Consider the following 22785-nt stretch of genomic DNA (forward strand, 5'->3'; position numbering starts at 1 on the left):
GATGTCCGACGAAAGTGCGGCCCGCAGGACCCTTAGTAAATGAGCCCCATAGTGTTTTTAAATGATTTCTACCCCCAACTAAAAACTTCTGTCCTTTAATATCTCACATAACTCTGTGAAAGCGTACCATAGTTTTAACAGTATTATTGTCTGTCAATTTAGCAAGCAGACGTCAGGAAAACCATACTTGAATCCACTCAGGCCTCCAATGGGGAATTGGAGGAAATTGTCTCCCTCAATCTTCTGAGATGGTTATGGTAGACCCCTTAGATGCTGCGGTCAACTAAGGGGTTGGGCGTCCAGGTTTCCACCATAACTCTGATTCTGGCTTTTGCAGTGAGATTCTGGCTTACAACTTCTGCTGCCCCTTTCTATGTGCTAGTCTCCATAGCACACACAGTTTGTTGTCTGTAACCATGGCGGCACATTGGCCTGCATCACAGCTGTATACACAAAACGGTAGGGCGTGTTATTTAAGACGTTTGCAGAATTGCCTGGAAATTTACACAGTAATTACACTGCAGGGTTGGTGGAAGGAAGGGTCATCGCTACCCCAGACCGCAATCCTTCTACAACAGACAGCGGATTTTTCCCTACACAGAAATCAAATACACAAGTTACATAAAGATTTTCTAGTTTTTGGCAAATCCCTCATGAATTGTATTATCACAAAAAAAAAAAAAAAGCCAAAAATCGATAAGAGGCGTCTGAAAACAAATCCTGCCCGGGAGAAGAGGCAGCTGTGTCTCGCTTATATCATCTCTCATCTGCTGGGAAGTATTTCCATACAAGGTGTGAAATCTGAAGGGGACCTGAAAAAAAATGGTAAAATAGAAAATGACTAATTTCACACTTGTCTCCTTGATTATTTAAAATGTGACAAGTGCAAAAACCTAAAATGTGTTGTGGGATCCTTATTAGGCTGCAAAATATCCGAGTATTGGACCTTCATCTGATTTATTGTGTAATGGACTCTCACACATAACTGTATCAAGTAACAATACAGCAATAAAGGAATCATAAAGGTCCAGTACAGCAGCTTCTATGTGTGATCCTGTGCTATGGTAATCCCAATAGGAATACAGGGGTTTATCTGCAGAGACTTTGGTCAGAGGGGAGTAGGAAGGAAAGATTTTAATGGATTGTCCCATGAAGGAACTTACTCCCTGTCCACATATTGGGGAATTATCTTCAGATTCCTGGGGGTTGCCAGGTTCCGACTAAAATTCTGAACACTCTGCTTCCATGGGACTGGCAGGCATCAGCCAGTTCACATGATGGGGGTCCAAAAGCACAGCCCCCGAGGGATCCAAAACTTATCTCCTTTGTTTCTTTTATGGGGCAACCCATTGGTTGGGCATCAGCAATCTGAATGTATTACTGTATCTCTATGGGATTAGTGACCTTGTGCAGTCCATGTGTGTATTGGCCCAGACTGGAAGTCCCGGTGGTCTTACCCCCAGAAATCTGAAGCTCGTCCCCTTAGGCAGTCAAAAAGTTTGACCATACCTCCATTTGCTTCTATGGGATTGGCAGCCTATGTATCGGCCGTTGTCATTATCCCTACAGTAAGTGGTGAGTGGTAGGTTGTGAGCTACAGAAAAAGCCAAATGTGGTTAGTACTCTATAAATAGAAGTAAATGGAAGTTCACTCCACTTACCGCTCATTCATTGGATTGTTCCTTGTGCAACGCCTAAAGGGAGGAGCAGGACCCCAGGTTATAACAAGGTTCTAAGAATACAATGAGAAGGAGTCCTGCTCCTCCCTTAAAGGGCTGTTCCCATTTCAGCAAAATTCATGTAATTGTTTGTAATATAAAAAGTTATACCATTTTCTAATATACTTTAGGTCTACGTTTTTCACAGATTTCTAGACCTCTGCTTGCTGTCATTCTATAGAAAGCTTCTCTGTTAGCTACCAGTGGATAGAAATCTGACCATGGTCACACAGGTGCACAGCTCATTAGTATCACAGAGGTTAATCAGAGGTGTGTGTTATAACGAGCCGTGCACCTGTGTGACCATGGTCAGATTTCTGTCCATTGGTAGTAAAAATAGAAACTTTCTATAGAAGGACAGCAAGCAGAGATCTAGAAATCTGCGAGGAATTGATACAGAAAGAATATTAGAAAATTGTACAAAAGTTTTTTTTTTTCTTTAGACCAGGATTCAAATAAATAAAATATTTCATACTCTGCCAGTCATCGGAGACACCTGCCCCTCTGCGGGTCCTTGTGGATTGTTAGAGCTTTGTAGCACTTACAGTATAAAGCTCTGCGTCTTCATAGTTCACAGCATTGACACAATTTACTGAAATAGCTCGAATGGTTAGAAAATAGGATGTGTCTTGGATTTTTTTTTGTTCTTCCTTCTTCTTAGAGGTGGCATCTGCAAAAAAAAAAAAAAAAAAGATTTGGTTTTTCTGGTCTTAAAGGGATTGTCTAATTGTCTTAAAACCAGAAAGATAGCAATGACAAATGTTTTTTAATACTTTATATTTAGTGTAATTATTAGTAATGAAAATTAGTAATGAAAAAAAAAAAAAAAATGAAAAATCCCAATGCAGTCATTTTATACATAACGAAAATACAGATCAAAATCCATCATGATAAACCAGGGGCACTCATAGCTCCAGGCACCGTGACTGCTAATTTTTTAATATTTGTTATCAATGGTCTTCTAATATTTGTTATCAATTGTCTTCTCCCTTCTAAAATCAACTTTAAAATTTAAATGAGTGTTACAGAGCTTCTCCATGCTCCACCTTCACAGGCTATTATACTGTGCAGGAGCACTTTCCTCCTCCCACTGTGTGAGATTACAGCATGCGCAGGGAGGAAGTGCTAATGTACAGTGTAACAGCCTGTGAAGCTGCCGCAGGAGGTGCTCTGGTAATTCCCCCAAGAGCCATTCTAGCTCAATAGCATAATGTTGAAAGTTGATTTTAGAAGGAGGAATCCATGGATACCAAATACAAGAAGATTTCCACAGTCACGGTGCCTGGGTCTATGAGTAAGTGTCCCTGGTTTATCATGCTTGGTTTTGCTAGTGGATTTGCTTTAAAATTTGATTTAAAAAAAAAAAATTTGTTTAAAATTATTTGAAAGTAATTTCAAATACATGCTTTGACTTTGATCTATAGCACCATAAACTGTATATCATAGCTGCCTACAGTGCAGTATACAGGCAGCCCCCGGGTTACATACAAGATAGGTTCTGTAGGTTTGTTCTTAAGTTGAGTTTGTATGTAAGTTGGAACCATATACTTTATTATTGTAACCCCAGCCAGAATTTTTTTGGTCTCTGTGACAATTGGATTTTTAAAAATGTTGGATTCTCATAAGAACCAGGATTAACAATAAATCTTCATTACAGACACAGCCGATATACGCCCCCCATAGACGGCAATGGGTGCACGGCGCCCTACAGGAGCGGTACGGTGTAGCACACGTGGGGCACCGTACCGCTCCGTACCCGGGAAAAAGATAGGATATGTCCTATCTTTTCCCGTAATACGGCGCCGTGCGCCATGTATCTCTATGGAGAGGGGCGGGGGTGAGCTGCGCTCACCTCCTCCTCCTCCTCTCCCCGTGCACTGCCGTTGCCCGGTACAGTATGGTACGGGCGGGCAACGGCAGTGTGAATGTAGCCTAAGGCTACCCACATCCAGAGGTCCGTTTGTAACTAGGGGTCGTATGCAAGTCAGGTGTTCTTAAGTAGGGGACCGCCTGTAGTCAGATATCAGTGTTTTTACTACATACTAAATAAATACTACAATATTTTTGTGTATTTTCTATATTAAACCTCTCATTTAGACAAATACTTATTGTGTCTTATCCATAGAATAGACATAGGAGGGATCTGGACACCGGACCTGGAGAGGATGACTTTGTGGACTCCTCATCCTGACACCTGCCTTTATTAATCTCTGTAATTCGGCAGCTTCTTGTCAGCAGCGAGGGGCCGTCTTCTTGATGAGATTAAACCCTCATTCAACTAGTGGCTTCTCTGTGCCGGCCTCAGAGTGCAGCGCGGGGATTGTGAGGAGCCGCCATCTGACCGCAGATGTCTTCCTGGCAGGAGGGTCTGGCAGACCTTCTGAAAAGGGAAGTTGCTTTGCTCTCATCTGCCCGACCGACTGGAAACGAATTCATTTGAACGTTTGGCTCGGAACGTGAACAGAACTCTAGATGATAAAAGTAAAGAAGAACAAGACCGGAGTCACCCGGGAGATGCTTTTTTTTTTATTAAGCAAAACCATTGATGGTTAGGGGTTAAAAATCGAAAAAATCGAATTAGTATAAATATATTACTCTGTATATGTATTGTTTAAGAAGATCTAAAGGGGTTGCCAAGAAAAATATCCAATGCCCCCGCCCCTTCCTCAATTTTCAGGAACATCTCCACTATTATCCATGGTGAGTGTGTGGTATATTGCAGTTTTCCTTCATGTAAAAGGGATGTTCCACAAAGTAGTCACAGTTTAGATGAGAAATGTCCGACCACTGGGGGGTTCACTTTTGGGACCTTCAACACACAGCTCTGAATAATCTCACATGACCAGGGATATAACAAAGCCGTGCACCTGTGTGACATCACATGACCAGGGATATAACAAAGCCGTGCACCTGTGTGACATCGCATGACCAGGGATATAACTAGCCGTGCACCTGTGTGACATCACATGACCAGGGATATAACAAAGCCGTGCACCTGTGTGACATCACATGACCAGGGATAGAACGAGTCGTGCACCTGTGTGACATCGCATGACCAGGGATATAACTAGCCGTGCACCTGTGTGACATCACATGACCAGGGATATAACAAAGCCGTGCACCTGTGTGACATCACATGACCAGGGATATAACAAAGCCGTGCACCTGTGTGACATCACATGACCAGGGATAGAACGAGTCCTGCACCTGTGTAACATCACATGACCAGGGATATAACAAAGCCGTGCACCTGTGTGACATCACATGACCAGGGTCCGGTGTTTATTCCCTGGAACTAAACCTATAGAGGTACAGCAAGCAGAGGTCTAGAAAACCGTGAGGAATTATTACACAGAGTATATTGGGAATATAGTTTGAATTTTCATTACACAAATAATATCAATTATTTGCAGAAAGTGGACAACAGCTTTAAAGGGAACCCGTCACCACTATTTTCACAAATACAGGTAGTGGCAGGTTCCCATAGAGCTCTAGTAACTATCTGACACCCTGCTTTTAGCTAAAAATTGTTCCCCTCAGATCCCCATAAAATCAGAGTTATAATCTTGCCTGGTATCTATGCAGCTTTGGAGCTAGTCCACGGGGGCGTGGCCTAATGTCATGTGACCAGGGTGACATCATCAAAGGTCCTTGAGCTACTTAATATGAAAACTATACCCCATGTACATATCTGACCACATAAAACCATCACAGCAGCCTCCATGGACTTCTACCCCTCTCCATGCAGGCTGCTGTGATTTCATGTGATAAAATATGCTGTGATTTCATGACATATATGCTTAGTGTACAGCTCCTAATGCTACAAAAGCTATAGGACCTGCGATGATGTCACCCTGGTCACATGACATTATAGCAGCATACAGAGATAGGGATGGGGAGGAGCTGCTGGATTCAGCCCGAGGAGGCCACGCCCACCTGGACTACATGTAGCCATGCTTAGTTACCAGATAAAACTATAAAGTTGAATATATGGGAATCTCAGGGGCATAATTTTTAGCTACAAGCAGGATGTCAGATAGTTATTAGAGCTCTATAGGAACCTGTCACTACCTGTATTTGTGAAAATAGTGGTGACGGGTTCCCTTTAAGTTGATCAACTCTTAACCCCTTAACGACCTTTGTGTTTCTATTTTTCACTCCCCATCTTCAAAGATCTATAACTTTTTCATTTTTCCATGTTCCATAATTTGTAGTGATTGTATTTAATATTCCATGTCGTGTACTGGGAAGTGGGGAAAAATTCCAAATGCAGTGAAATTGGAGAAAAAATGCATTTACAGCATGTTCTTGTGGACCTGGTCTTTACAGCTTGGACTGTTCGACCCAAATGACATATTTCCTATTCTTTGGTTCGGTGCGTTAACGGGGATACTACATTTATATAGATTTTATTGTGTTTTAATACATTAAAAAAATTTTTTTGACCATCTACTGACTTTTTCATACTTCGGTGTAAGGAGCTGTGTAACATTTGTAGAGGGATGAGCCGATGTTTTCTCTGCTACCCTTTTGAGGTCTGTATGACCTTTTGATCCCTTTTTTGTTAAATTATTTATATGTTGCAAATTAACTGAAAAATTGCGGTTCTGACATTTGGCCTCTATTTTCCGTTATGGGGTTCAACACAGGCAATAACCATTATTATACTTTGATAGGCCGGACATTCTGCGATGGGAGAATACCGAACGCGTTTAGGATTTTTATTGTTTTATTTTTATATAAGGTTCTAGGAAAAGGGGGGCAATTTGAATTTTTATGGTTTTTATTATTATTTTTTTTTTTTACTATTTTTCATACCCCCTAGGATACTTTAACCCTAGGTTATTTGATTGATCCAAACATATACTTGTACAGTGTAACAGTATATGGGGATTTTACACATCATCTATTACAATGTGAAACCCCTCTGTAGGGTACATGTGGGATATATCACTAGGAAAGAGCCTGGCTACAGACGCCTGACCCAGATTTTATTATTTTATTCTACATGTACCTATTATTCGACATGTAAGTGATTAACCCTTGTAGCTATTATAGCTTTTTGACCACTGAGAAGCCATTCTCTGAATACCCGGATATTCCTGACCCGGACATATTACTGGATTGGTGACCGAATCGCCAAATCGGCAAAAAGATTCCCTTAGCTACTAGCCATGGCTATGATTATCCAGGGGTATCACCTGATTTCCACCTTAATAAAGTGTTTTCACAGTCCTAGATGAACATGGCTGCTTTCATCCAGACACAGTACACAAGTTGATGAGTTGTATCTGGTGTGAATGTGACTGCAATACTCCACATAGCCAGTAGGACAGATGCGGCACTGTTTCTGACTTGCCAATCATGTTCTAGACAAACCCTGTAATCCTGATGGAGATACCCCCTGTCTGTCCTTGGCAGTTTCTGTCAGTCCCGTATATTGTATATAGGGCACTATGCACGTTTCTCTGGATACTCCACTATTTAGTGGGCACAGGACCACCATTTTCATAATCTGTGGGGGTCCAAAAAGTTGGACTCCAAGTGTCAATTGTGTCAACTTAGGTGAAGCTCTTCAAAGGGTTTTGCTCCTTCACACGAGACAAAACCTTATTCATATTGGTTTTTGTTCCTAAGGCCCCCTAAAATAGCTGATTGGTGGGGGTCCTGAATGTGATATTGATGACCTATCGTGCAGGTAGGTCATTGCTATCAATCAGTCTTCACCTCCTGAAAGTCTGACCCCCCTCCATGAATGCTAGAAGCAGTGTAAATGTTGAGCTTTTTGTGCCGGTTCCTTGCTTTGTGCTCACTCTCTTCTTTATTATAGATAATTTTGTAGGGACGGCAGTGACAGGTCGTCTGCTTTCCCCATGATCTGGCCTGGCGGATGCAGGATATTTCAGGAAGCGCGTCCTCCTCCTATTTTGTCAGAAAACCAAATCTTCCATAATATATGAAATGTAAACAAACACACATTGAGGGGAAGAGCTCGGTAGCGCCACCTGCTGGATGAGCCTGGGAATAAGTATATCACTGTACACAGCACAATGTATCTCAGACTGGAAGAGAATGGAGACCCAGCTCCCCATAGTGATGGGGCGGCAGGCTGAGAATATGAAGAATATATACCTCAAAATGATACAAACATACAATCGTTTCCAAAGAAAACTATTCAGCCCTAAGGTGGCAGAATAGGCCTTAGGGGGTCAATAGCAGAGGATGAAAACCTGCCCCAATCATGAGATGAGCACATAGGAGGCACAGCCTGTACAGCGCAGTTATCAAATCCACTTCTGCCACCCGAGTGATCTTCACATCTAGGATCCGTGTGTATATGATGGACAGAAACAATGAGGGTGTCTGCTGTATGACTACAAATCATGAGGGGCTGATACAGGGAGGGGTAACGCACACAGTGATGTCACAGTACAAGGATAACGCACACAGTGATGTCACAGTACAGGGATAATACACACAGTGATGTCACAGTACAGGGATAATACACACAGTGATGTCACAGCACAGGGATAATACACACAGTGATGTCACAGCACAGGGATAATACACACAGTGATGTCACAGTACAGAGATAATACACACAGTGATGTCACAGCACAGGGATAATACACACAGTGATGTCACAGCACAGGGATAATACACACAGTGATGTCACAGTACAGAGATAATTCACACAGTGATGTCACAGCACAGGGATAATACACACAGTGATGTCACTGTACAGGGATAATACACACAGTGATGTCACAGCACAGGGATAATACACACAGTGATGTCACTGTACAGGGATAATACACACAGTGATGTCACAGTATAGCAGTGATGGCGAACCTTTTGGAGAAAGAGTGCCCAAGCTACAACCAAAACCCATTTATATGTCACAAAGTGTCAACATGACAATTTAAGCAGTAACTTATTGATAGCTTCTGTATCACAGGTTTTAATCGTATTGGGGTCCTGAGTTCACCAAAACAATAGAAAGATGGAGGGTCCCCTGAAGAAAAAGAATCAGGGTTCCCAGAGCAGGAGCTCAAATGACAATCCATCTCTATCCACACTTTCTTGCTCCTCCTGTAGGATCCAAATATGTAACTTTAAATGGCGCTGAGCATGGCGCCTCCTGGGATGTATTGGACCACAGGATAAAGCCTCGAGTCATATCTGGGAAACTGTGTGTTGGGGTGAAGGTCTGTGCGCCCACAGAAAGGGCTCTGAGTGACACCTCTGGCACCCGTGTCATAGGTTCACCACCACTGCAGTATAGGGATAATACACACAGTGATGTCACAGCACAGGGATAATACACACAGTGATGTCACAGCACAGGGATAATACACACAGTGATGTCACAGCATAGGGATAATACCCACAGTGATGTCACAGCACAGGGATAATACACACAGTGATGTCACAGTACAGGGATAATACACACAATGGTGTCACAGCACAGGGATAATACACACAGTGATGTCACAGCACAGGGATAATACACACAGTGATGTCACAGTACAGGGATAATACACACAATGGTGTCACAGTACAGGGATAATACACACAGTGATGTCACAGCACAGGGATAATACACACAGTGATGTCACAGTACAGGGATAATACACACAATGGTGTCACAGTACAGGGATAATACACACAGTGATGTCACAGTACAGGGATAATACACACAGTGATGTCACAGTACAGGGGATAATACACACAGTGATGTCACAGCATAGAGATAATACACACAGTGATGTCACAGCACAGGGATAATACCCACAGTGATGTCACAGCACAGGGATAATACACACAGTGATGTCACAGTACAGGGATAATACACACAGTGATGTCACAGTACAGGGGATAATACACACAGTGATGTCACAGCATAGAGATAATACACACAGTGATGTCACAGCACAGGGATAATACCCACAGTGATGTCACAGCACAGGGATAATACACACAGTGATGTCACAGTACAGGGATAATACACACAGTGATGTCACAGCACAGGGATAATACACACAGTGATGTCACAGCACAGGGATAATACACACAGTGATGTCACAGTACAGGGGATAATACACACAGTGATGTCACAGCATAGGGATAATACCCACAGTGATGTCACAGTACAGGGATAATACACACAGTGATGTCACAGTACAGGGATAATACACACAGTGATGTCACAGTACAGGGGATAATACACACAGTGATGTCACAGTACAGGGGATAATACACACAGTGATGTCACAGCATAGGGATAATACACACAGTGATGTCACAGCACAGGGATAATACCCACAGTGATGTCACAGCACAGGGATAATACACACAGTGATGTCACAGCACAGGGATAATGCACACAGTGATGTCACAGTACAGGGATAATACACACAGTGATGTCACAGTACAGAGAAAATACACACAGTGATGTCACAGTACAGGGATAATGCACACAGTGATGTCACAGTACAGGGATAATGCACACAGTGATGTCACAGTACAGGGGTAATGCACACAGTGATGTCACAGTACAGGGGTAATGCACACAGTAATGTCACAGTACAGGGATAATGCACACAGTGATGTCACAGTACAGGGATAATGCACACAGTGATGTCACAGTACAGGGGTAATACACACAGTGATGTCACAGTACAGGGGTAATACACCCAGTGATGTCACAGTACAGGGGTAATACACACAGTGATGTCACAGTACAGGGATAATACACACAGTAAGTAGTAGAAAATAAAGTTTGTGCAGCTCACCTGGTTCAATGTAGATGGTTGCTTGTAAAAGCCTGGAAATGAAAATTTTCACGTGTATTTGACACGCTGGGAGTGCAAACCGCGTTGCCTGCTAGGATTGCAGGTGTGGAGTAGAAACAATGAACAGAAGAAATCGCGGCACTTCCGAATAAAACTTGGGTCTTTATTTGATAGTAGAGTTAAAACATGGTAGATGAAACAGACATGTCGCCTACGCGTTTCGAGCTGTTGTAGCTCTTAGTCATGGCTAACATATGTTGAATCAAGTAAAACTTTTAAAGGAAACTTCCACCAATAGGGTTAGGGGCGTTGATTGGTCATGTGGTGTGTCACGTCAGAAAGAAAAGCGGCACGTCATAGGAGGGCGTGTGTGTGTATCACGGGACCGACTCGCCTCGAAGGGCGTATTACGGTCACGTGGTAGCCGCGTCATAGAAGGCGTGTTTACACCACATGATCAACTTGGGAAGGGGCGCTGCCCGGTCATGTGATATATACCAACTTCGGAAAAGATATCTATACAACAGTGTAAGTTAAACAGATATGCTGTACAGTATTGCATCAAAAATTCAAGACCGGTAACACCACTTTGAAACCCTTAAAGGGGATTTGTTATTAACCCCTTAAGGACGCAGCCATTTTACAGCTTAAGGCTCAGCCCGATTTTTTGGATTCTGACCTGCGTCGCTTTATATGGTTATAACTTTTGAACACTGTTACTTATCAAAACGATTCTGAGATTGTTTTTTCCCCACCTGTTGTACTTCATTTTAGTGGTAAATTTTGGCAGATAAGTTTTGCGTTTATTTACAAAAAAAAGAAAATGTGATGAATTTTTTGAAAAATTTGCCATTTTCGAAATTCTAAATCATCACGTTTTCAGGCAGATAGATTTACCAGCTAAATAAGTTGCTGAATAACATTTCCCATTTGTCTACTTTACATTTTCATAATTTCTGAAATGTCTGGATAATTTATTTTGACGTCACGCGGCTTGCAAATAGAATATCGCTTTTCCGGATTTTCAGAATTGACTATTTTGGGGATAAATACAGTTTTGAATGAAATTTTACATATTTAGCATCAAAACCCCCTATATAACCAACCCATTTTCAAATCTGCACCCCTCAAGCTATCAGAAACAGCTTTTACGAAGATTGTTAACCCCTTGAGATCTTCATAGTAATTGAATCAAAATGGAGGTGAAATTTAGAATGGTCATATTGTTCCCTTATACGTTCATTTAGCACCAAAATTTACACATTTCCAAAATATAAAAAGAGAAAACCCACCATACAATTTGTTCTGCAATTTCTCCTGAGTACAAAGACCCCCCACATGTGGCTGTGACTTGTGTTATGGGGGCACAGCGAGGCGCAGAAGGGAAGGAGGGCGCTGCAGCTGCCAGGAATTTAGTTTCCTCATTGGCCCCTTTTGAAGGCTATAAAATTTTCGCTTTTTCGTTATTGGGGCCATGTGACGGCATTTTTTTTGCGGGATGAGATGCTTTTTCCATTGTTACCATTTTGGGGTTGGTATCACCTATTGTTGAAAATTTAGGAACTTTTTTTTAAGGCAGGAGTAGAAAAGCATCAATTCTGTACTGGATTTTTGACTTTTTTTTTTTTGGTGTTCACCGTATAGACTAATAGTCATGTTATCTTTATTCTATGGGTTGATACGATTACGGGGATACCAGACATGAATATATTTTCTTACGTTTTACTAAATTTGTCAAACAAAACCCTAATGTGGGGAAAAATCTATAATTTTTGTATTGCCATCTTCCAAGTGGCATAACTTTGTTACGTTTTTGGCTACGGAGCTGGTTGATGGCTTGTTTTTTGCGGGACATGTTGTACTTTGCACCAGTATCATGTCTGAGTACATATGGTTTTTTGGTCGCATTTTATATCATTTTTTGTGGGATTGAAAAGGTAAAAATCATAATTTTTGGAGGGTTTATAACAGTTTTTTTTTACGGCGTTTATCGTGGGGGTTCAATAATGATTTACTTTTATTCTACGGGTTGTTACGGACGCGGTGATACTATATATGTGGGGTTTGTGTTATGATTTAGACTTTTTTTTTGAGTTATATGTCTCTTTATATGTTTTGGGGGTTTGGGGCATTTTTAGTGATTTATGACTTTATTTTTTTATTGAATAACTTTTTTTTTTACTTTTTCACTTTTATACCATGGGACATGAAGAAGCAATCTTCTGATTGCTTCTTCATGATAATATTCTGCAATACTCATGTATTGCAGAGTATTATCAGTGTCAGCCTATGCACTTGCATAGGCTGGCACTTTGCCAGTAAGATGACGTCACAGACGCCATCTTACTGGCAATTCTTGCTAGTAACTCTGGGGTCCAGATCGGACCCCAGAGTTACTATAGCAACGATCGGCGCACCCCGAAAACGGTTCGGGGGGGCCGATCGTGGGGGAAAGACCCCCCAGATACTTGTTAGATGCCGCGGTCGCGCTGACCGCGGCATCTAACGGGTTAAGCACCCGCGATCGGAGACAACTCCGATCGCGGGTGTTACACTGGGGTGCCGGCTATTAGTTACAGCCGGCACCCCGTGTTTCCCGATGCCGGTTCGGCTCTGATCCAGAGCCGAGCCGGCATAGGAGCCGTGGCGGATATATCCGCCACTGAGCGCTAAGTCACTGCGCTCCGTGGCGGATATATCCGCCGCGGAGCGCGAAGGGGTTAACAACCATATTTCAAAAGATATCACTAACACAAAAGACATATAAGGTAACTCTAAATTGAATGAGATATAAAGGCAAAAAGAGATTACGTTCTGTGTAAAGGAGAAAAGGATAGACCACGGAAACTCTCAACAAGTGTGCAAATATGTTAAATTTAGGGTGACACATTCCTTGTGATATAATCAATAGAAATGTGTAAGGTCTGTCCTGTAGTTCAAACCCTGAGGGAACCTGCTGCCCAGTTTGAAGATCCATAGGGCTTCCCTTTGCAATAGAATTTTTCTTTTGTTACCTCCTCTTTTTGGGGAAAATATTTTTTCTATGCCATAAAAGCGTAGTGAGGAAGTTACTCCTGCATGTACACTGGCAAAGTGTTTAGAAGCTCCGGACATATTTGTCTGTATTGGTTTCGTACTGTCCCTCAAATGCTCAGCTATTCTTGTTTTGAGTTTGCGTGAAGTCGATCCTATGTAAAGTAAATTGCATGTAGTACACTCAATCACATATACAACAAACTTTGAATCACAGTTGATAAATGATTTTATGTAAAATTTCTCCAATGTATTACATGATAAAAAATAATCTGTACGTTTAGTGTACACACAAACATTACAGCGGTTCGTGCCGCAGCGGTGGAAACCTGTGGTATTGAGCCAACTGCTCTCTTTAGATTGGTGGCTTGAAAATAAACTGGGTGAAAGGATGGAACCCAAGGTCGATCCTTTTTTCGACACAAAGTTACATCCTTCTTTCAGAATCTCATTAAGTTTATCATCCTGATAAAGAATTGGGAGATTTCTTTTGAGGATGTTGGTAATTTGTTTATAATTTACACTATATTTAGTAGAAAAGGTGACTTTGGATCTATTGTAGTTTTTAGAATCCTTCTTTTTATGAAGGAGGTCAGTTCGGTTTTTGTTGTTCCCTATCTGGAGACCCCTTTTAATCATCCATCCTGGATATTCCCGGGCCGCCAATCTCTGACTCAACATTTTGGCTTGAGATGTAAAATCTATTTGTTCTGTACATGCTCTTTTTAGTCTTGTGAACTCCCCAGTAGGGATTGACTTAATAGTATGTAGTGGATGGCTACTGGATGCATTGAGTAGTGCGTTACCGGCTGTGGGTTTCCTATACAGTGTAGTTATGACCCTTCCCTCAAAGGGGCAACCTTTTAGTGTAATATCCAAAAATGGGATCTCAATTGGATTAGTATCAAAGGTGAAAGTAAGGTTTACATTGTTGTGGTTCAGGTAGGAAACAAAGTCTGGCACGGACGGCACACCTCCCGACCACACCATCAGTATGTCGTCGATGTACCGCCCGTACCAGACAATGCTCCCCCTGAACGGATTATGATCAGAGTATATAAATTCCTCCTCCCACCACGACATGAAAAGATTTGCTAAAGAGGGCGAAAAACGGGCCCCCATAGGTGATCCTCTAATTTGGAGGAAAAAGGTTTCATCAAACATGAAGTAGTTGTGGGAGAGGAGGAATTTAGTAGCATCAATGATAAATTCGCATAGTTCAACAGTATACGGACTGAATTTGTAGAGGAAATGTGCCAGGGCTGTAACGGCTAGATCATGGGGGATGGAACTATAAAGGGCATTTACATCACATGTGACCCATATAAAATCATTTTTCCAGGTGAAGTTTTCAAAGGATTTCAAGACCTCCTTGGTATCCTTAAGGTGACCTGGAAGTGTTGTAACCAACGGTTGGAGTAGAGTGTCCACCCACTCACACAATCTTTCATTAAGGGATCCTATCCCAGATATAATGGGTCTAAGAGGGGGAGGGAAGACTTCTTTGTGTATCTTCGGTAACCCATGAAAAATGGGAATGACTGGGTCCGAAGGACACAAATAATTTAAATGTTTGTCTGAAATAATGCCTAGGTCAATACCCTCTTGTATAATACCTTTTAATTGATTAGAGAAAATGGATGTGGGGTCATTTTTCAGTTTCCTGTATGTGAATGTGTCATCAAGGATATTTATAGCCAGAGCCCTATATAGGTCTTTATCCATGGCGACAACCTTGCCCCCTTTATCGGCCATTCTAATCAATATGTTGTCGTTGGACTTCAAAAAATGTAAGGCCCGTTTAAGTTTGGGGGTCAAGTTGTCGTCATGGTGTACCTCTTGGGAATGGTGTAGCTGTAGAAGATCTCGTTCTACTGCGGATTGGAAATGATCCATAGCAGGAACTCTGGAATTGACAGGGTAAAAATCAGGATTTGGGACATGTAGAGGGATTGTGTGTGTATTTCTATCTGTGTCGGTTCTAGTAACCATGCTATTCAAATTTAATAACACACATTGATCGGAAAACTCTAGACCATTATAATCATTGGTGATATTAGTTTGAACCTCCGTTATGTCATTCTCAAAACCTTCGTTACAATCAAAAAAATGACGTTTAATTGTCAAAGATCGCACAAATCTGTTCACATCTAAAATTGTGTGGAATAAATCAAATTTTCTACTGGGGACAAAATTAAGACCTCTTTCTAGCAGCTTAATCTGATCTGACGAAAATACACAGGCAGACAAATTGAGGAAACTACTGGTATCTGATGTTAGTCCTGTCCCTTCTTTTTGCTGCGTGTAGGGTAATCCTTCTTGGTTGAAGCGGTACCGTCTATGCTTTTTTCCTGCTCTGCGTTTCCGTTTTTTGGCACTTTATTCAGACTGCTAGATGTTATTGATGCACAAGATTTGTCCGAATCAAATGTAGAAATATCTGAATCCGCATCTGTAGAGCTGAATGAAACTCTTGCCGGATCTCCTCTTCGTTTATTTCTCCTTTTATTTTTCTTTTTTAAGATGGAACGTGGTGTGGTGGACACCGTCAATCTTTTGGTATAAATATGTCCTGAGGAATAATCCTCTGAATCTCTTAAGAATTTTTTCTTCTTGGTTTCCACTATTGATGTTTCTGTTTGAGTGATTCTATTCTGCATAGCATTTTGTTGAAGTTGGTAATCATTAGTATCCACAAAAGCTTCCATTGAGTTTTCCATTGCAGTAATTTCATTCCTCAGCATTTCCAATTTGGATGTTTCCTCCTGTATTATTAATTTCATTAACGAGAGTGAACAATCAGATAATGTTTTGTCCCATTTTTGTAAGAACTCCTCGTTATATATTGTGGTGGGCCTTTTCCTAATTCGCAATCCTCTTGGTATCATACCCCTTTGGAGATAGGAACTTAAGGAATTATGATCCCACCAAGTTTTTAATTCTTGTAACAGAAGTTTCTCCAATTGAAAAAACCTGTTTTTAATGTCCAAATCCTTGGTAACACAATCAGGATTTATATTGAACACTTCTGCCAATTTGCGGTTTCGTTCACTGAGGATTTCCTCTGTAAAACGGGCTGTTTGATTATCCGCCAGTGCCACTCCGGCGGCTTCATTATTGCCCGCCTCCATGAGGAAGCAGTTGTGAGTACAAAATTGCTTTTTAGTCCCACAGTTTAGAGTTAATCCTTTAGTATATGAATAAATCCAAAGACTTTAAATCAGTTCGCAACCCAACAAATGTTCCAAAAAACGGGAGCACGCACTGTATCCTTAGACACAAAAAGTAGTAGAAAATAAAGTTTGTGCAGCTCACCTGGTTCAATGTAGATGGTTGCTTGTAAAAGCCTGGAAATGAAAATTTTCACGTGTAATACACACAGTGATGTCACAGTACGGGGGTAATACACACAGTGATGTCACAGTACAGAGATAATACACACAGTGATGTCACAGTACAGGGGTAATACACACAGTGATGTCACAGTACAGGGGTAATACACAGTGATATCGGCTATGTGTGGCAGGCTGATGTGCAGTGTGTGAGCCGCGGTGCTGTGTGATGACACGTATCTTCATATTGTGCTGCCACATTTCTCATCAGAAATTACATGAATTGTTAATAACTTCTCGTGTGCGGAATTAATAATTCTTCACAAGTGGCTGTTCCCATCAGTCTCCTGTCATGTCTCATTTCTCACGTCATGTAAGCAATTTGTCTAAATAAATGGGGGTTTTTTTGTATGAACCAATAAAAACCTAATAAATTGTTTTTTTTAAAATTTCTATAATCCATAACCAAAATCAATAATTCAGCACGGTCTGCCCGACACCAGCACTTCCGTCACTCATCGCTCTCCCTAGATGCGATTTCCTGGCTTCTTGCACATGCAGATCTAATAGGCTGTGTAGATGTAGCAGAGCTGGGGTTGTCACTGGCTGTGGGTGTGAGCCGGCTGTGGAGCCACTTAATGTAGTGAATTTTACAGCTGCCTCCCCGTGGACTCCATCAGCAGAATTACTGAGTTCTGTGAATTGACTTCTCAAAAGAGCCGTAGTGATGGCTGTCAGCACATTGCCATCGCCCCGAGAGGAGGCGACCGTCAGCGCACCTGGAAGGAGGCAGGAGCTGCGAAATTCACATTCTCTCTGCTTCCCGGCTCTATTATTAGAAGCGGTCCCATTGCTCATAATGCGGTTCCCTACCATCATACTAAGGAAATGTTCACATGGGGCAGATTCGGTGCAGAAACTTCTGGGGCTACAAATTAGTTCTGTAGCTTGAAATCAGTTTCCTAATGATTGTTCATGATTAAAAAGGATCGTCCCCTCTTCAGCAAATAATTGCTATTTTTTGTGTAAAGAAAAGTTACAGAATTTTCCAATATACTTTCTGTATCAATTACTCACAGTTTGTTAGACCTCTGCTTGCTGTCCTTTTAGAGGAAGCTTCATTGTTTAGTCCCTGTGGATAAATTCTGCTCCTTGGTCATGTGATGTCACACAGGTGCACAGCTCAGTATATCCCTGGTCATGTGATGTCACACAGGTGCACAGCTCAGTATATCCCTGGTCATGTGATGTCACACAGGTGCACAGCTCAGTATATCCCTGGTCATGTGATGTCACACAGGTGCACAGCTCAAGATATATCTCTGGACATGTGATGTCACACAGGTGCACAGCTCAGTATATCCCTGGTCATGTGATGTCACACAGGTGCACAGCTCAAGATATATCCCTGGACATGTGATGTCACACAGGTGCACAGCTCAGTATATCCCTGGTCATGTGATGTCACACAGGTGCACAGCTCAGTATATCCCTGGTCATGTGATGTCACACAGGTGCACAGCTCAGTATATCCCTGGTCATGTGATGTCACACAGGTGCACAGCTCAGTATATCCCTGGTCATGTGAGGTCACACAGGTGCACAGCTCGAGATATATCCCTGGACATGTGATGTCACACAGGTGCACAGCTCAGTATATCCCTGATCATGTGATGTCACACATGTGCACAACTCGTGTTAGCTCTGGTCATGTGATGTCACACAGGTGCACAGCTTGGTATATCCCTAGTCATGTGATGTCACACAGGTTCACAGCTCGATATATCCCTGATCATGTGATGTCCCACAGGTTCACAGCTTGTTATAGCACAGAGTGTAATCAGATCACATGACCAGGGATATAACGAGCTGTGCACCTGTGTGACATCACATGACCAGGCCGATGTTCATCTACAGGCAGTAAACAATGAAGCTTCCTATAGAATGACAGCTAGCAGAGGTCTAGAAAAGAGTGAGGAATTGATACAGAAAGAATAATGGAAAATTGTTGCACTTTTCCTTAAACAGAAAGAATCAATTATTTCCTGACAGTGGACAACTCCTTTAAGGGATTCAGGATTTTGTGACCAAACCTGCAAAGCTGGCAATAAAGGGGGGGCATTCAACGCCAAGCTGACCAAACAGTAAATCTTTAATGTTCTAATGGAAAACAGCCAAAGCACACACAGCCAAGTGGTAGGCTTCTGTATTGCAACAGCTACATGTGTCCTCACCCTTAAAGAGGTGTACCAAGTATTTTTGTTAGCCATATCCACAGGTTGGGTTTTGACTGTCGGATCCCCCACTTATCAGTAACAGAATGAAGTGGTAAGTCAATCCTTCGTCTTTTCAATGCTAAGAGGTGATGAAAATTCCTGAGCACAGCGCTGTGCTATCTCCAACTCCAACATTCACGTTCAATTCTTGACACGTCTGTATTTAATGTAGTGGTAGGTTGTATGGTCCGTCTCCTGCTCCATCAATGAATGAGAACAGTCACATGATTGTTGGGGGTCCCAGCATTTGGACCTCCACTGATCAGATTTTATCAGCCATCCATTTCAATTCCTTTCAGTTGTAGCCCGGGATCAGGTGCTCCATGGCTGCGGTCAAGCAGTTGGGGGTCCACTACCCTATCCTGTGGATAGAGGATAACACTAGCACTTGGTACAACCCACTTGATTAGGTTTTCCAGGATTTTTCTTATTGATCACCTATAGATTGTAGCACTGGAATAAGTGTTGTGACTCCTGTGTAGGACAGCGCCATACAGGTACAGTGGCTATACTTGGTATTGCAGCACTCTCTCATTGAGGGGCTATACACTTTTCATAGATATTTTTCGATACCCATTGAAACCTGTTTAACCCCTGTGACTTTTTTCTTGCAGTGCCGAGGATGTGGTCACTAAACTGGTTGGCAGTCAGTTAACAGTGGAATATTTTGAGGACACTGGGTTTACAGAACCAATTTTGGTGCCAAAGAAGGATGGTCTGGGTCTCTCTGTGCCGGCTCCTACATTCTATGTCAGCGATGTTGAAAATTATGTTGGTAAGTTGTCAGCTACTATGTATAACAAGTTACTTAGGAGTATTACATCCACCACTTATGGATAACATTTATCAATTTATTTATGAAAATTCAGGAGTAGCCGTACAACACAGGACTACAAGTAAAGCGGATTCAGAATTATTTAGGAATCCTAAAAATAGTACAGATATGTTAAAGGAAATCTTCCATCATGATAAACCAGGGACACTTACTTATAGATGCAGGCACTGTGACGGTGGTAATCTTCTTATGTTTGTTATCCATGGCCCCACTTCTTCTAAAATTATGGTAAATGAGCCAGAAGGGCTCCAGGAACGGGAACAAAGCTCTTCTGTGCTGCAGCTTCAGAGGCTGTTACACTGAGCTGGATAATGTCTACTCCTCCCACTGCCTGCTCTAATCTCACACACTGGGAGAGGGAATGCACCTGCACAGTGTAACAGCCTGTGAAGTTACAGCACGGAGGGGCTTTTGTAACGTCCCCCAGAGCCCTTCTGGGTCATTTTCATAATTTTAATGGTTTACATTAGAAGGAAGGATACCATGGATAATTAATATAAGCAGATTACCACAGTCACAGTGTCTGGATCTACAAGTAAGTTTCCCCAGTTTATCATGCAGAATTTTGATGGTAGATTTCCTTTAAGAATGAAGCTTGGTCATCAAAGGAACATCTTTGTGAGATAAAACTTTTTTCTAAATAAAACATACAAAAGGTGGTAAGTAAAGAACTATTGGATAGCCATAAAATTTAGAGAATTTATTCCATTAATGGAAATCTACCATCAAAATCCATCATGATAAGCCAGGGACACTTACTCCTAGATCCAGGCACCGTGGACTGTTGTCATCTTCTTACTTCTAAAATCAACATTTAAAATTATGCTAATGAGCCTGAAGACCTCTTGTACAATTCAAAGTCCCTCCATTTTGCAGATTCATAGGTTATTATACTGTCTCATCCTTCCTCCTGCTCCCTCAGCCCTTACCCTCTCCCTCCCTGATGTTATCTCACTGCAGCACAGTAAGTTTCAGAAGATAGTGGATGGGGGGAAGTGCTCCTTGCACAGCTTGTGTATCTGTGGAGGGGCTCTGAAAAACGCCCCATTAACCTTCATTAGTATAGTTTTAAAAGTTGATTTTAGAAGGAAGGAGGCACATGTAGTCTCTATATCCTGGTCTCTGCTCTAATATGTGGAAAAAGTAGCTGCTCTGATTCGCCTCCACCCGCCCCCCCACTTCTCTTACACATAATCAGAAGCAGTAGCATGGAGGACATTATACAACAGCAATGAGCAGCGTACCACAAACAAATCTGCAGTGTCTGTGTCTCTGCTGCTCTCTCTGGACTTCTTAGCAGCATCTGTAACCTGTTGCCTCAATGAATCTGATAATCTGCCTAATCTGGGCCTCTCTAGATCAATTGATTTAAGATTGAATGATCATTTCAGGACACAGTGTTGGGGATGTTTGTTTTAGTGTGAGCACAGGATTAGCTGTAAGCACTTCTATCATTAATTGGGACATTATTGGAGTGATACATTTCCCCCTTTTTAATCTAATGACTCCATTGCTCTGTCCTTCCGGGCTTATTATGTGCGGACAAACATAGCGTAACGCCATTCCGTAACCTTGCTTTGCAGGTCCTGAGAGGGTGGTCGATGTTACAGACGTCACAAAACAGAAGGACTGCAAGATGAAGCTGAAGGAATTTGTGGATTATTACTACAGCACTAATAGGAAAAGGGTCCTTAATGTCATCAACCTCGAATTCTCTGACACAAGGCGAGTACGGCAGAGATGTATCTTCATCTGGTCAGTGACGGGATAATATCCCTGTGGACATAGTTAATCATGATGCATCGTCACAGTAACGGAACACGTTATTACGATTGTTGCACACACACACACATCGGCCTGTACATCTACAGTTATTATTACAGTATATGAGATATCATTTGTGTTATATCACATAAAAGAGGTCACTAAATAACAAGTTCAGCTCTCCTACATCTATAGAGACATTAAAGGGATTTTCAGAGATCATATACAATGTGGCCGAAGTAAGGGAATTAATTGTATAAAAGAACCAGTACTAACCTATCAAATCCCCCATGATTTGTGTTGGCTTGGCTGCTGATACAACATATCTACCTATTGACTTCAATGAAGAGTGATAATATTTACTTACATAGTATGGCGCCACCTGGTGTCCAGATTGAATTTTAGTGTTTATGTCCACCTTCTGAGCTGAGAGCTGGTGGACGCACATGCTCGGTCACTTTATTTATCAACCTGTAAGGCAACCAATAGAAATCACTGGTCAGGGAAGGAGCAGCGCCTCTGTGGTAGAAAGGTAGTATAGTAGTAGATCGGGGGAAGGAGCTTAGAGATGGAGCTTTGGGATCACAGGACAGACCCTCCTTCTCCACTGATGACATCACTACTGGAATAAGTTGGTAGCCACCATGACCTATATAAGAGATTAGTCCCAAAGGGGTTAAACCTTCTTTAAACCCTATGGGGCTTATTTAATAAAGGTCATCGGCCAATTTCCGTCATTTTCAGGGACTGCACGGCTGTGACAGGTATTTATCAGGGAATTGTGTTTCACGCGATCGGATCTTGGCGCAGCTGCGCCAGCTTTTACGCCACAGAAATTGAGGGGCGGGCCGTCGGACAATCCGACTGATTCGGAATGAGCGTGGGATTTAACATTCAAATTGTGTCACAATCCAATACACTTACATGCAACGGGAAGAAGAAGATGAACTCCGTCGGATCAAAGCAGGGAAGTCACATGCAGGATATCGTGCGCACAATCTTAGTGATTATAGACGGACAATGCACTTTTGG

The 22785-nt window shown here is 42.0% G+C and overlaps 1 protein-coding gene and 1 long non-coding RNA gene across 9 annotated transcripts in view; one reads left to right on the forward strand and one right to left on the reverse strand.

Moving 5' to 3' along the window:
• Window positions 1-22785, forward strand: part of PHF2 (PHD finger protein 2) — a 166501-nt gene that overhangs the window by 97744 nt on the left and 45972 nt on the right. For all 7 annotated transcript variants that reach the window (XR_011850240.1, XM_072127434.1, XM_072127436.1 and 4 more), the window contains exons 4-5: window positions 19769-19929; window positions 21573-21714. Coding sequence is in view for 6 of the 7 variants with exons in the window: in XM_072127434.1 (XP_071983535.1) it covers window positions 19769-19929; window positions 21573-21714 (303 nt within the window). In the remaining variant the exon portion in view is untranslated. The remainder of the gene's footprint in view (window positions 1-19768; window positions 19930-21572; window positions 21715-22785) is intronic.
• LOC140104082 (uncharacterized) lies at window positions 646-22223 on the reverse strand. Of its 2 annotated transcripts, none has more exons than XR_011850244.1 (3): window positions 22121-22223; window positions 2194-2388; window positions 646-812 (listed from the first exon to the last, which is right to left on the reverse strand). It is a non-coding gene; the product is annotated as an uncharacterized lncRNA (long non-coding RNA). The 2 variants fall into 2 exon arrangements; XR_011850243.1 differs by lacking the exon at window positions 22121-22223 and adding an exon at window positions 3875-4182.

This window comes from Engystomops pustulosus, chromosome 10 (genome assembly GCF_040894005.1).
Source record: "Engystomops pustulosus chromosome 10, aEngPut4.maternal, whole genome shotgun sequence".
Lineage (NCBI taxonomy): Eukaryota > Metazoa > Chordata > Amphibia > Anura > Leptodactylidae > Engystomops > Engystomops pustulosus.